The sequence below is a fragment of the Orcinus orca genome, chromosome 1, assembly GCF_937001465.1.
Source record: "Orcinus orca chromosome 1, mOrcOrc1.1, whole genome shotgun sequence".
Taxonomy (NCBI): domain Eukaryota; kingdom Metazoa; phylum Chordata; class Mammalia; order Artiodactyla; family Delphinidae; genus Orcinus; species Orcinus orca.
The window spans coordinates 95,695,614-95,707,304 of NC_064559.1; the positions used below are offsets into that span (position 1 = coordinate 95,695,614).

The window sequence follows — 11,691 nt, forward strand, 5'->3', positions numbered from 1 at the left end:
GCTTTCTGTATCCTAAGCACCCTTTACCTACCTTTGCTCACCCACCCCACCCACGCCCACAGGAGACAGAACAGCCAGACCAAGCCACGCTCCAGCATCTTTTATTTTCATGGGTGAGAGAATCCCTGTGAGCAGGGGCAGGAAGAAGTGGGGTTTGAGGATCAACTGTTAGGTTCTGTGCCCAGGACACGGGCTGCTGCCTGGCGCCCACTCTCTATACAATCATTGACAGCAACCCCCTCATACGAGGCTCCAGCCAGAGTCAAAGGCAGCTTCTGAGCAGCCAGGAATTGGGTAGCTGACTCTGGGAAGAAAAGATAAAAGGAATGTTACAGCTGGGGGTCTATTTTCACAGCTCTTCTCAGCCCAGCTGCTTTCCCAACTTACCCAGTTTTTGCCAGTGGCCTAAAGTATACTGGGGGATACAGTTCTGGGGAGAGAAGAGGGGATACAGGGAAAGATTATCACTGATGTCCCAGGCCTGGGTAGACAATGCCTCCAGTGGGTAGCTGAGGAGTGTTTACCTTGTGTAGATGGACCAAGCAGTGACTTGGTGGCTCCTTCAGTCCTAACTGAGTGGCAGCTGCTTTCTCTGCCTCCTTTTGGAACAGCTCCTGAGATAAGACACTGCCCCTGGCTTCTAATGTCCGTAACCAGGAACCTCCCAACATCACCTAAAAAGGGAATACGGCACTGACCAGCCTGGCCTTACTACGCTGGGGCACAGAGGAGCCCTTGGGAAACTCCCACTAAGCAAAGCTGCCTTCTCTCACAGTCACTCTGAGGCCAGGGGGACTCCCATCCTGCTCAGGGAAAGCAACTGAGTCATACACGATTCCCAGGATGCCTGGGTCTTCTGAGGATGGCACCAAATGTCCAAATCCCTGGAGAAAAGGAAGAGACTGGGTCAAGAGGGAAGAGTTCCAGTTGAGCCCACATCTCCCCTTCTTCTGTGTCACACCTGGACAGGCAGACGAGCTCCTCGGTACTGCAGATTCACCACAGCCACAGACACAGCAGTGATGGTACTCAGAGCGCGAGCCAGCGGTGCCGCCTCAGCAGGGAGCAGCTTGCTGAGCACTGGAGGAGAGCAGGCAGAGGCCTGCCTCAGGAGGCATTCACGCTTCAATTTTACCAACCCTCCTTGGGATTAGACTCCCACAGGGTTGACCAGTTCAGGGGCATGGCATGGTCCTGCTGGCCCAGAAAGAAGCTACGTTGCCTCAACCTGGTTGGAGAAGGGGAGGGTGACCACCACATTACCTGAAGCTGGAATGGCACTAATAATGTGGTCAGCCTCCAGGTTGCTGTCCCCTAGAGACACCTGAGAGGAAGAAAACATTTAAAAGACACAGAGGGCTTCCCTGGCGGCGCAGTGGTTGGGAGTCTGCCTGCTGATGCAGGGGACGCGGGTTCGTGCCCCCGTCCGGGAGGATCCCGCGTGCCGTGGAACGGCTGGGCCCATGAGCCATGGCCGCTGAGCCTGCGCGTCCGGAGCCTGTGCTCCGCAGCAGGAGAGGCCACAACAGTGAGAGGCCCACGTACCGCAAAAAAAATAAATAAATAAAATAAAATAAAAGACACAGAGATCATGGGAATTTTGCCTTAGTTTCCCAGGCAGGAGAGAGACTGGGTGCTGACTCAGGATGAACAGACTAAGTAGTCAGCACAAAAATCATCCCCCCATTACTCCAGGAAGTGGGCCAGACAAAAGCCAGTGGGCTACTCTGAAATGTTTAGTGGAGCTCAGTGGTTCTTGCCCCTAGCTGGGAGCCACTTATATATATTCTATCCACAGGTTTGGATCAAACAGGTCTTGGAGGAAGGTCCACAAATAAGGCCTAGGAATGTGGAGTAGCCCATATTTAAATAGCTTCTAGGACAGGAGAACAAGGAGAAACTCCAGTCCTGCCGGCTAAAGCATTTAGACAAAGTTGGAAACTCTAACAGACAGGTTCATTACACTCCAGGGGGCTCTCCTACCTTCCAGCACCCTTCTGCTTTGAGGCTGAGCCCACAGACTGGCTGGCCTCTGAGAACACTGACACCCCTACTAGTCAGGTGGGTGTTAAGGGCCTGAGGCAATGTCTCCAGCCCTCCACGGAGTGACCACTGGCTCCAGCGCTCAGCCCGAGCCTGGCGAATAAGTGCTGAGTCTGGCTGTGGGCCCCGCCCTGCAGAGGAGGAAGTAGAGAAGAATCATTAAAATAACACACCTTGCTTCCAGTCCCTCACTCTGGCAGTCCTTAATATCTTCAACCCTTGAACCAACTCCCCCCTCACCTGCCCCCAGCAGCAGCCCCAATAATATGGATCGATGGGTTTGCTCAGCTTGGAAGAGACTGGGAAAGCAGGACCTGATGCTGAGCTCACGGCTGTTGCCTGCAAACACTCCACGGCAAAGACTGTCCATGGCTAGAGACGCCACCTTAAGGGTGAGACTGGGATTGAGAGGCCAAGGAATAAGTTGCACTAATTTCCACTGTCCCTGCTTGGCAGAGAATAGGGGTGGGGTGGGGTTTGGTTGGAAAGCAGTCCCACTATTACAGAAAGATGGAAAGGAAATGAAGGCATTCACCCCCAACACTGAGTTTGGGGGGGCTACTGGGTATGAAGAGAAGAGGGCGTTTTCAGATGATACAGAAGAGGCCCTAGTGGAAGGTTTGAGTATGGGGATCTGCAGCTGGTTTAGGAGGGGAGGGATTTGGGGGCTTCTGGGCGGTGTTACCTCAGGACCAAGGCGGCGCTGGGCGAAACTGTGCACAGTCTCATCAGGGTCTTTGCCCCGGGGCGTAGTCAACTCCTTCAGCCCAGCCCAAAACAGAGGTTTGGAGAAGGGAGGTGAAGGGCGGAGTAGCCCCCTGCATGGAGGAAGGCACAGTGAAGAGGGAGCTCTGATTTAACCCCCCAGCTCCAGGGGGTCATTTCCATTCATTTGGCCCCTTTTGCTGGGAGGGCTGACAAACCGGAAGATGAGGAAATGGAAAGGATGTGAGGATGGAAGCGGAGAAGGATGGCAGTAAAGAGATGATAGCATTACCTGATGCCAGAGGGCAGGGCGTGCAGGGCGCCACCTACATACAGGAACCTATTCTGGGCAGCTGCATGGTCTCCCCGGACAGGCAACACTTCTGAGTCCAAGCCAAGCTCGGAAACCTGCTCCACACGTCCTCAGAAAGAGCATAAACTAAGGAAAGGACTGATCACCAAATCTACTTGCTCCCCTTCACTCTATTCTCCAGTGAAGGTCCCTCCACAACCTCTCCTAGGCATTCCACAAGCCGCTCACCATGAGCAGGGTCCGGGCTCCCAGGACTCCCGCCGGCCGAATTCCTCGAGGTCCAAGTTCAAAGACAGCACCATCTGGCCCTCGTACCGAGCGGATCCAGCCTCCCAGGCGCTCGCTGCCCTCCACCAATACCACCTGGGGACAAGAGGGAGACACTGCGGCCTATAGCCGCGGCCGCGGCCGCGGCGGCGTAAAGGGTCAGGAGGGGAATGGGGCGGCGCATTCCCTCTTGCTGGAAATGGGACAGGAGTATTAAAGGAGGCTCCCTCTGGCACGGAGTGGGGGCACTCACCTTGGGGGGACAAGGGGCCCGGCTCAGGTGGTAACTAGCGGCCAAGCCGCTGATCCCTCCGCCCAGCACGACCACGGTCCGGCCCATGGTGAAGCCTGCGGGTGTGGAGGCGATACGGACAGGCTGACCAGAAGCACCCTGCTCTCCAGAAGACCTGCGGGTTCCGCGTTCCACCCCCGGCCATTCGCTGCTTTAGGGAAACTAAGGCCGAGCCCGCGGATGGGGTGGTGGAACTGTGAGGTCCCCGCCCAGGGCCTAGGACTCACCCACGAGAGGAACGAGAAAAATGAGGGGAAAGGAGGAGACAGAGGTCTCAACACATCACGCCGCCGGCGTCCCAGGGGCGGGGGCTGGGAGGTGGATAAGGGCCACACCCACGCTATCTGCTAGCGCAGGGCTCTGGGCTCCGACCTGCCGCCAGTCTTCTGAAGCGCTTTCCGTCCCGCCCGCCCCCACTAGGCCTAGAGTTTCAGTCCGCTGCCTCACCGCCCGCCCCCCTCCCAGTTTTTCGGTCTCTCCGACTCTCCGTCCACTCTATTCTCGCGGCACACTCCCGACCTTACCTTCCTGCTCCTGGATTGGTGGGTCCTGGAAGGCCCCGATCACACTCACCAATGAAAACACTGAACCGGCAGCGGCTCCTCCTCCCGCAAAGGCGGAGGGTTGGCCCCTGTAGAAGGTTGCTCTGTGGAGCTGGAGGTTAGTTAACTGGTTCGATGCCAGGTTGGAGAAAGCAGCCGTATCCATCACTGACTTCCCCTCAAGGCTGGAGCGGCGAGAGCTGCGTGCTGGTTAGCATTCCCCAGCTCGAGCTTCCCAGGCCCAGCTAGGCTGAGAACCCTGGAGGGAGGGCCTCATGAGCTTTGGTTGTAGGGAGAGTAGATAGGGACACTGGAGGCTGGTCCGTGGGGAGGTGGCTCCATAAACAGCTCCTTGATGGTAGCAACAGCCTGGACCTACGGGAGTTAGGGCGGCCCGGCAACGTACCGTGTTTATCAACAGGGGCCCTTGGGCACCTCGCTCTCGAGGGGGCAGCCCCCTACGCCGGCAAAACCCGTCTACCTAGTGCCTGCGCTCTAGCTCCAGGCTTCCCTACAGCTTCACGAGTCTCAAACTCGCCTTCCCTTTTCCTCCCAATGTAAACCTTCACTGCGTGGTCAAACCTTGGCATCAACGGGTCCTGGTCCGGCACCTCTATCCCCACTCCCACCCCCACGGCTTTGAGCGCGCCCCCATCTGTTCAGAGAGGGAACTGAGTCCCAGGAAGACTCCAATTCGGCCTAGTTCTGTATCTCCACCCCCTTTAAGCACAAATACAAATAAGGACATCATTTTTTCTTAATAAATTTATTCACAAAAAAAAGTGAGACTGTAGAGGGTCTGGGGGCTGTACACGGGCAGGGGCCTGGGGAGCTCTGTACATGGGGCTGGGAGACAGGGGAGCCTCCAGGTAGAAGGGTATTTTTTAATAAAAAAAATAATGGGAGGTACAACCACCCCCTCCCCCCTCCCCGATTAAAAAGACACAAAAATAGACGTCTCTGAGGTAAATGGGGAGCCTGGGGGCTTGAGGGTGTTGAAAGGGTTTCACAGGTGCCAGGGCTTAAAGGGGATGTCACAGGCACCGGGGTGGCTCCTGCATCAGTTGGTAGAACAGCACGTAGCCCTCACTGGATGCCACCTGGTTTTCACTAACAGGGGAGACACTAGGAAGAAGGGAGATGGGGAAGGAGGTGTGATCATTCCTGCATATTCCCCCCTCCCCACATGATCAACCTCACAGCATCCCGGTAGTGATCAGGAAAGACGCCCCCCATACTCACACACACACCCACCCACCGCCCGCCTTTTACCAGGCACTGTGCTCTCCTGGGGCTCCGTATTAGGGAAAGGTGTCAGGGCTGCAGCGGGAATGGGGCAGGAGTTGAATAGGAGGCTATTCTCACCGAGAGTCATTGTAGACATGCCAACCAGTCTGGCACCGGCACAGGGCTGTGTAGTGGCCATAGTGGACACTGCCCGAATGGTTGCAAAGGGCATACAGCTGATATACGGGGCTTCCTTCGGGGTTAGAGATGACCAAATTCTATAGTCAGAGCTGTGCCCCACTCCCACTCTCTCCCTCCCCTTCATGGGAGCTCCTCAGGACCTTCCCTACAAGACTCACCGGCTTTGTCACTGGCAAAGTCCCCTAGGCTCAGTCGCTGCAGCGGGAAGTCTACACCTACTGAACTTTTCTTGATGGAGCCCCGGGAGGCGGAAAATCGATTAAGATCTAAGCTCTGGTTAAGGAGAATTTGGGAGGCAGAGGGCCTCTGAGGGGGGCTGAGGAATTGAATGTTGTCCACTCCCCTCCCTGAACACACATGGGGAGCTTGGTAGGGAAAGGTGGAGTGGCAGGCTTTTCCTAAGGAAAACTGAATTCCCAAATGTCCAACCTCTGCAAACATGGGGAATGAGGAAAAAGAATGAATGGGAGAAATAAGAATTTGAAGATTAGGATACGGAGCACGAGGATTCGGGGGAATCTTTGTACTGTCAACTTTTTGGTACTTCGTGTTTTCTGCCGACATTGGTCACACACCTGAGTAAATGTCAAATAATATAAGGTTAACGTGCTCCTCACCTCCGTTGGCTTTTCTGACACCCTGACTCACATACAAATTTACTATGCTCCCTATTACTTCTATATCCTCTGGGCCACTGCCCTCTGCCCTGGGAATCCCAGGACATATCTGAAACTCCTACACAAACCCAGACATATATAAGTGTTATTCTTCATACTAAGGCATCATGCAACCCCTTTTACCCTTATGGAGCCCCCCCAGGTCTCCCACCCTTACTATATCCCTCGTGAACCCACACATACTGGGGCATTCTCCGATTCTAGCTCTTCTTCCTTGGTGAAAAGGCTGAAACAATCCCGCAGAGACACCTTGCCCCCGGCAAATCCTTTCTGGGGGGAAAGGAGAGTGAAGGGTCAGCATGTTCTGAATTTCCTTTTCCAACTCTTCTCAATTAATCCAAGCTTCATTTCTTCTCCAGAGACCCACAGGGTTCCCTCCCACACTGGGGGTGGGTAGGGTTGGGTCACAGAACCCATGTCCCATCCACCCCTGGAATATTCTGGAATCCCACCTTGGGGATGGGCAGGGACAGGTCACAAAAAACCTCGAAGGTCGTGGAGCGATACCCACAGGACTGGCACTTGAGACAACTTTTCAACTGGCCCACAAACAGGTCTAGATAGAAGCAAAGGGGCAGGAGAAACAGTCATTGTGGGATGCCTGAGATGCTTCCTTGGATTCCCATCTCTTCCCACCCGTTTGCCTGACGCTTCCTTTCCCACCACCGACACTCCTCACAAACCCCTCACAACTTCTCCACATTTTCGTCATCCAGTCTTATTCCCACACCCCTGGATAGGATTGATTTTTTTTCTGCCAAGCCCGCATCCCCCACACACTAACTTTCCCCATCACTTTGTCTCGTTCCATACCCACAATCTTGCTGTCCTCTCGCTCCAGGTAACGCTTCCACATTAGGTTGGCTCGGTCGTCATCGCTAGGACAGATCAAGGGAAGTGGGGAGCACCCATGAGACAGCAGGAACACCGGGCACCCCCAACACCACTGAAATGATCCACAGAGCCCTGTACCCCACTCATACCCCAGCTCCTTCTCTAAATTTCAAGAAACAGACAAAGGAGTAATGCTTCAGAAGACTTTCCAGGGAAATCCAAAGTGAGAGGAAAAGAAAGGAATGTCGACAAGGGAAGAACGTGCCGTCTTCCTCCACCTGGCTTCAGACCCCTTAGGTACCTTGTAAATTAATTATCCCCTCCTCTGTCAATATGGTGACAGCCATAGCACTATCTTCTGCCTCCATCTGTGCCCCTCAGCCTCCCTCCTCCTCCTGCCTTCTTCCTACTTCTGCACTGCTTCTCAAACCATTTTCTGAGCTAAGTATTTCCTTGGACACTACATCCTCAATCTTGACTAGCTTACTTCTGTGAAGGATGAATGCTGCTGATAAACTACCGCGGAGGAGAAGGAGGGGAGCAACCTTACCTTAACTCAGGTTCTTCTAGCAGAGCCCCTCCACGGCGGGGTTGGGAGGGAGCTGGACTATTGGCCAGGACTGGCGGAGCCCGGCGGTCTCGTCGGTTGATTTCGAGGTGCAGCCGCTCCATGAGGAGCTTCAGAAACTCTTGGGCATCCTGCTGGCTGCAGTCAGACAAAGAACATGGGCAACCGACCCCTGCCTAGTCCACAGTCACTAACCCCTGTCCCCACTTCCTGGATGAAGAGCGTCTCAAGGCTCAGAATGATGCTGCTTGGCCCTACCCCCAGACAAGGCCAGAGAGAAATCCCATACCCTCCAGCTCTCCCACCTGTATCCAGAGAAGGAGGGAACGTATTTCTGGAAGACAGCTCGGAATCGAGTAGGATTCACAGCTTCACAGGAGTCAGGGTGCCACAGGGCACCAATCACATCTGCAAAGGCTATTAGGGTGGGAGTGGGGAAGGGAAACGGTGGTTAATGACTAGAAGAGGGAAGCAAGAGGAGGCTTAGAAGGTAGAAAACAACCTCTAGGAAATCAGGCACTGGGAAAAACAGATACACCTGCCAGCTTTCAGGGTTGGGCCACTGGCACTGGCAGATGGACCTACAAGGGTTTGGGGAAAAGAGGACTTGAAAGAAGGGAGCAGGAGTTGTCGCCCCACCTTCAGTGAGCTCTTGGGCTCGGCCCCCTCCAGGCACCTCTTGCCGGAAGTCCCTTCGCAGACAGAAGTCCCGAAGAGGCCGAGTGCTGCTCAAACACTGTAGCACAGCATTCAGGAAGCACTGGGGAGCAGTAAAGACAGTGCCATTACCTCCCCAGACCAGTGCCTAGGAAGCCTTAGGAGAACTTCAGTGCTGTCCTTCCCCAAGTTTCCCTCCCCATGCCTGCCTCCAACACCAGTTCACATTCCTGTTAGGAAAGACAGGAGAATGGCTCTCACCGTGTTCCCCAGGTTTCGGAGGCCAACATGACCAGAGCCCAGAAGCAGTGTGTGATGAGCCTGGAAGGTCAGAGTACAGTCAGCACGTTCCCATATATCCCACCTGGCGCTTTAACCTTTCAACAGCATGCTGCCCACTGCCTTCCCCACCCCATCCTTCACCCCCAAACTCTACACTTTTTCCGTCACTGGGTATTAGGGTCTCCCTACCTCAATGGCCATGAGCAGTAAGCCTAACACAGCTGAGTGTACCACGGACTCAGCCATGGCTGTCCCACCTATTCCCCACTTACTCCTCTGCCCAGCTAGCCGGCGATGCAGCTCCTGGGGCAACTCCCCAAGCACTGGCATGGTTGCCCAGCTGCTCCCCACCCCCACCTTGCTACCCCCAAGGCCCCCTCCTGCACCCGTGGCCCCTTCCTGCACCCTCTCCTGACGGCTCCAATTGCAATCAGCCTAGCTCACTTAGCTCAGGAAATGGGCAACCGCACGAGCTCAGATGTTCTGAGCCTGCCCCTCTTCAGCTCCAGAGATTAATTAGGCCTAGGCAGCATCCTAGGAGACAAGGTACAGCAAGGGAAGGTAAGGGCCTGGGGACCCAAAGAATTCCAAATGGTTTATTCCTTGGGGACTGAAATGGCACACCATTTTGGGGAGTCACAGACAACCCTGGAAAGGGTCTATGAGGCTTAAAGTTACTTAAATAAGGGAGAGGAGAGTCCAAACTACTGAAATGAAGGGGGTGAAAAAGGAACTTGGCAAAAAGGGGAAAGGAAAGCCATATGATGGCAAGAAAGCTGGAGGCATGGAGGAACATGGGCATGGAAGGCGTGTGCTGGCAAGTCCTCACCATCTTGTCATCGGAGTAGAAAGGTTCAGAGGGCCGGGCAGATATCACGTGGAAGGAGCCATGGGAAGTAGGGGGCTCTGTCCGTATGCTGAGCAAGGTGGGTGGCCCAGAAAAGCCCCCAAGGCGGCGGAGAGAGGTGCTACGTCTCAAAGTGGGTGGCTCAGGCCGGAGAGCCAAGCGGCTCAGTGCAGCCCCTAGCTCTCCAGTGCCGCGGTGCCCTCCCAAGGCAATCCCCATTGGACGCAAGTCCCCACTGCTCACAGACTTGGAACGGGCTAGGTTGGTCCTTGATGGGAGAGGCAGAGCCACAGTTGGGGGTGGTGAGCCAGGCAGGGGAACTCCATGATCTGCCCGAAGCGGGCCTCTGGGACGAGGGCCTGAGGTCCGTCCCCGTCCCAGCTCCAGTTTCTTGAGCCGTTCCTCAGGGGGACCTGGCCTAGGAGGCAGAGGTCGTAACACAGGGTTCGGCCCAGGGCCTGGGTTTCGGCGCTCCTTGCTCCGGGCCCTGGGAGCAAATGGTAGCTTGGATCCCACTCGGGGCTGGACATTAAGAGGTGGCTCTCGGGTCCGTCCCAGGCGGTGCTCAGAAGCCTGGGGCATTGTGGACACCACAGGCTGGACCTGGGAGGAGAAGAGACGATCAGCGTTTGAATATGGAGGGAGGTGGGAACCTAGGCTGCCATACTAGCTACATGCATGGAGGGCAGGAACCATGTCTAGTGTATCAATCATTGTATCCCCTGTGCCTAGTATAGTGTTTGGTACAAAGTAAACACTTAGTATCCATTGAGTAAATGAATGAATGAATGATAGCAGGCAGGGCTTTGACTCTTTCTACATTCCTCACGCCCTTCCTGCAGAATACTGCTTTACTGGAGAGCCAATGATAAAGAGTTCCTATCTTGGCTGTCTTTATAATCTAGGTGCTCATGAAGGTTCCCCCATACCTGCCTAGTCAAGTGGGATGTGCTCTGGGTCACTTGGGACCTCTGGTCAAATAGCGGTGTGGATGCAAGTATAACAGCCCCAAGGACAGCATTCCATTCTCAAACCCCTGCCCCTCCTGGCTGCAAATGAAGCACACTAAAAAGGTTCCTCCCTCCCCCACCTCTGAGCTCCAAAGTGGTGTTGGGGCTCAGGGGCTGTGGCGGGGAGGGAGGACGAACTAACTCCCTGACCCCTAATCTCTGCACATCTCCCACCACAGGAGGTTTCAACCGGGTCCGCCCCCCTCGAGGGCAGAAAGGCCGAGGCTGCTGATTGGCTACGGGGTCCAGCGGCATATTCTACACGATCCATGGATGCTGGTCCCTCCAGCCCAGTTCTCGCAGGCCTGCCGGGCCCCCAGCACCTCTGCTTTTGGGGTGGGCGATCTCTCGGGTCTGGAACAGTCTTCCCTCGGCACCCCCACACCATAACGCCCCGGACCGTACCTGTCCCCGGGTGAGGCGGCGGGGTAGGCCAGCCGGGGCCAGGCCCCAGCTCAGGGCCACCCCCTACTACCCTCGTGCAGCGCCCCCGCGGGCCCGGCTGCAGCTTTAGCCGCAGCTAGTGCCCAGATCTCTCCCACCGCAGGGGCCGCCGCCATCTTTGTTGGTCCCGCCCGGCCACCGGCCGCCGGCTTCACTGTCTCTCAGAGCGCCTGCGCACCCACACTCAGACTCCACCCACCGGCTTCCTCGGCGCTTGCGTGAACCCGCCCCCTAGGCTCCGCTGCCGACACCATGGAAACACAGCCAACTTTAGGACCGCCAGTTCCCAGCTTTGGCAAGAATTGTCTTTAAACCATCGCTCCAAAGCAAGTCCCTAAAGTAGAGTCCCATCGCCCCACCCCGTGGCTCTAAAGGATATAGATCTGACAATCGTAGTATGGCCCCCTGGCTTGCAGCACAGATCCTTCCCAGGGAGCAGGGGTGCGAGGGCAGGGCCTGGGTCCAGCCCACAGACCAGTGAAGTATCCACATAGGGTTGGGAAGATCCCTGGAGGGCAGGGAATACTGGCCCTGCAAAACCAGTCGTCAAGCATCTTGCAGGCCAAAGCGGTAGGCTCCCTGCTAAAGGACAAAAGCAGATCTCAGCAGCAGGGAGAGCAGTCAGGATTTCCTTTCATTCCCCAGCTCCAGAACAGAGCATCCTCCATTTCCCCTTCCCTCCCGAACTAGTATAGTTGTACATGTGCCTTGGGTCTTAGCCTGCTGACCCTAAGCCTGCTCACCCTCTATTAACAGCCACCAATGAGAACCACAAGCCAAGC

The 11,691-nt window shown here is 55.6% G+C and overlaps 2 protein-coding genes across 13 annotated transcripts; both read right to left on the reverse strand.

Annotated features, from left to right (window-relative positions):
* Positions 1-85: 85 nt before the first annotated feature.
* Positions 86-3,713, reverse strand: PPOX (protoporphyrinogen oxidase). Of its 3 annotated transcripts, XM_004284398.4 has the most exons (12): positions 3,582-3,713; positions 3,290-3,424; positions 3,041-3,156; positions 2,729-2,861; positions 2,284-2,428; positions 1,984-2,174; positions 1,264-1,324; positions 962-1,080; positions 774-884; positions 525-674; positions 388-430; positions 86-304 (listed from the first exon to the last, which is right to left on the reverse strand). In XM_004284398.4, exons 1-12 carry the CDS (start codon positions 3,666-3,668, stop codon positions 162-164), a joined length of 1,434 nt encoding a protein of 477 aa, XP_004284446.1. In that variant the 5' UTR covers positions 3,669-3,713; the 3' UTR covers positions 86-161. The 3 variants fall into 3 exon arrangements, with proteins under 3 accessions (XP_004284446.1, XP_033270144.1, XP_033270146.1); XM_033414253.2 differs by having other exon boundaries at positions 2,284-2,861; XM_033414255.2 differs by lacking the exons at positions 3,041-3,156; positions 3,290-3,424; positions 3,582-3,713 and having other exon boundaries at positions 2,284-2,441.
* Positions 810-11,553, reverse strand: USP21 (ubiquitin specific peptidase 21). Of its 10 annotated transcripts, none has more exons than XM_049694889.1 (17): positions 10,871-11,553; positions 9,438-10,058; positions 8,588-8,647; positions 8,309-8,429; positions 7,975-8,086; positions 7,652-7,807; positions 7,081-7,145; positions 6,720-6,823; positions 6,451-6,537; positions 6,087-6,165; positions 5,749-5,856; positions 5,528-5,642; positions 3,848-5,287; positions 3,290-3,676; positions 2,729-3,156; positions 962-2,174; positions 810-884 (listed from the first exon to the last, which is right to left on the reverse strand). In XM_049694889.1, the coding sequence occupies exons 2-13, from the start codon at positions 10,035-10,037 to the stop codon at positions 5,197-5,199; spliced, it is 1,698 nt and encodes a 565-aa protein (XP_049550846.1). In that variant the 5' UTR covers positions 10,038-10,058; positions 10,871-11,553; the 3' UTR covers positions 810-884; positions 962-2,174; positions 2,729-3,156; positions 3,290-3,676; positions 3,848-5,196. The 10 variants fall into 10 exon arrangements, with proteins under 10 accessions (XP_049550846.1, XP_049550841.1, XP_049550837.1 ...); XM_049694884.1 differs by having other exon boundaries at positions 2,729-3,170; XM_049694880.1 differs by having other exon boundaries at positions 2,729-2,861; positions 3,041-3,676.
* Positions 11,554-11,691: the final 138 nt, after the last annotated feature.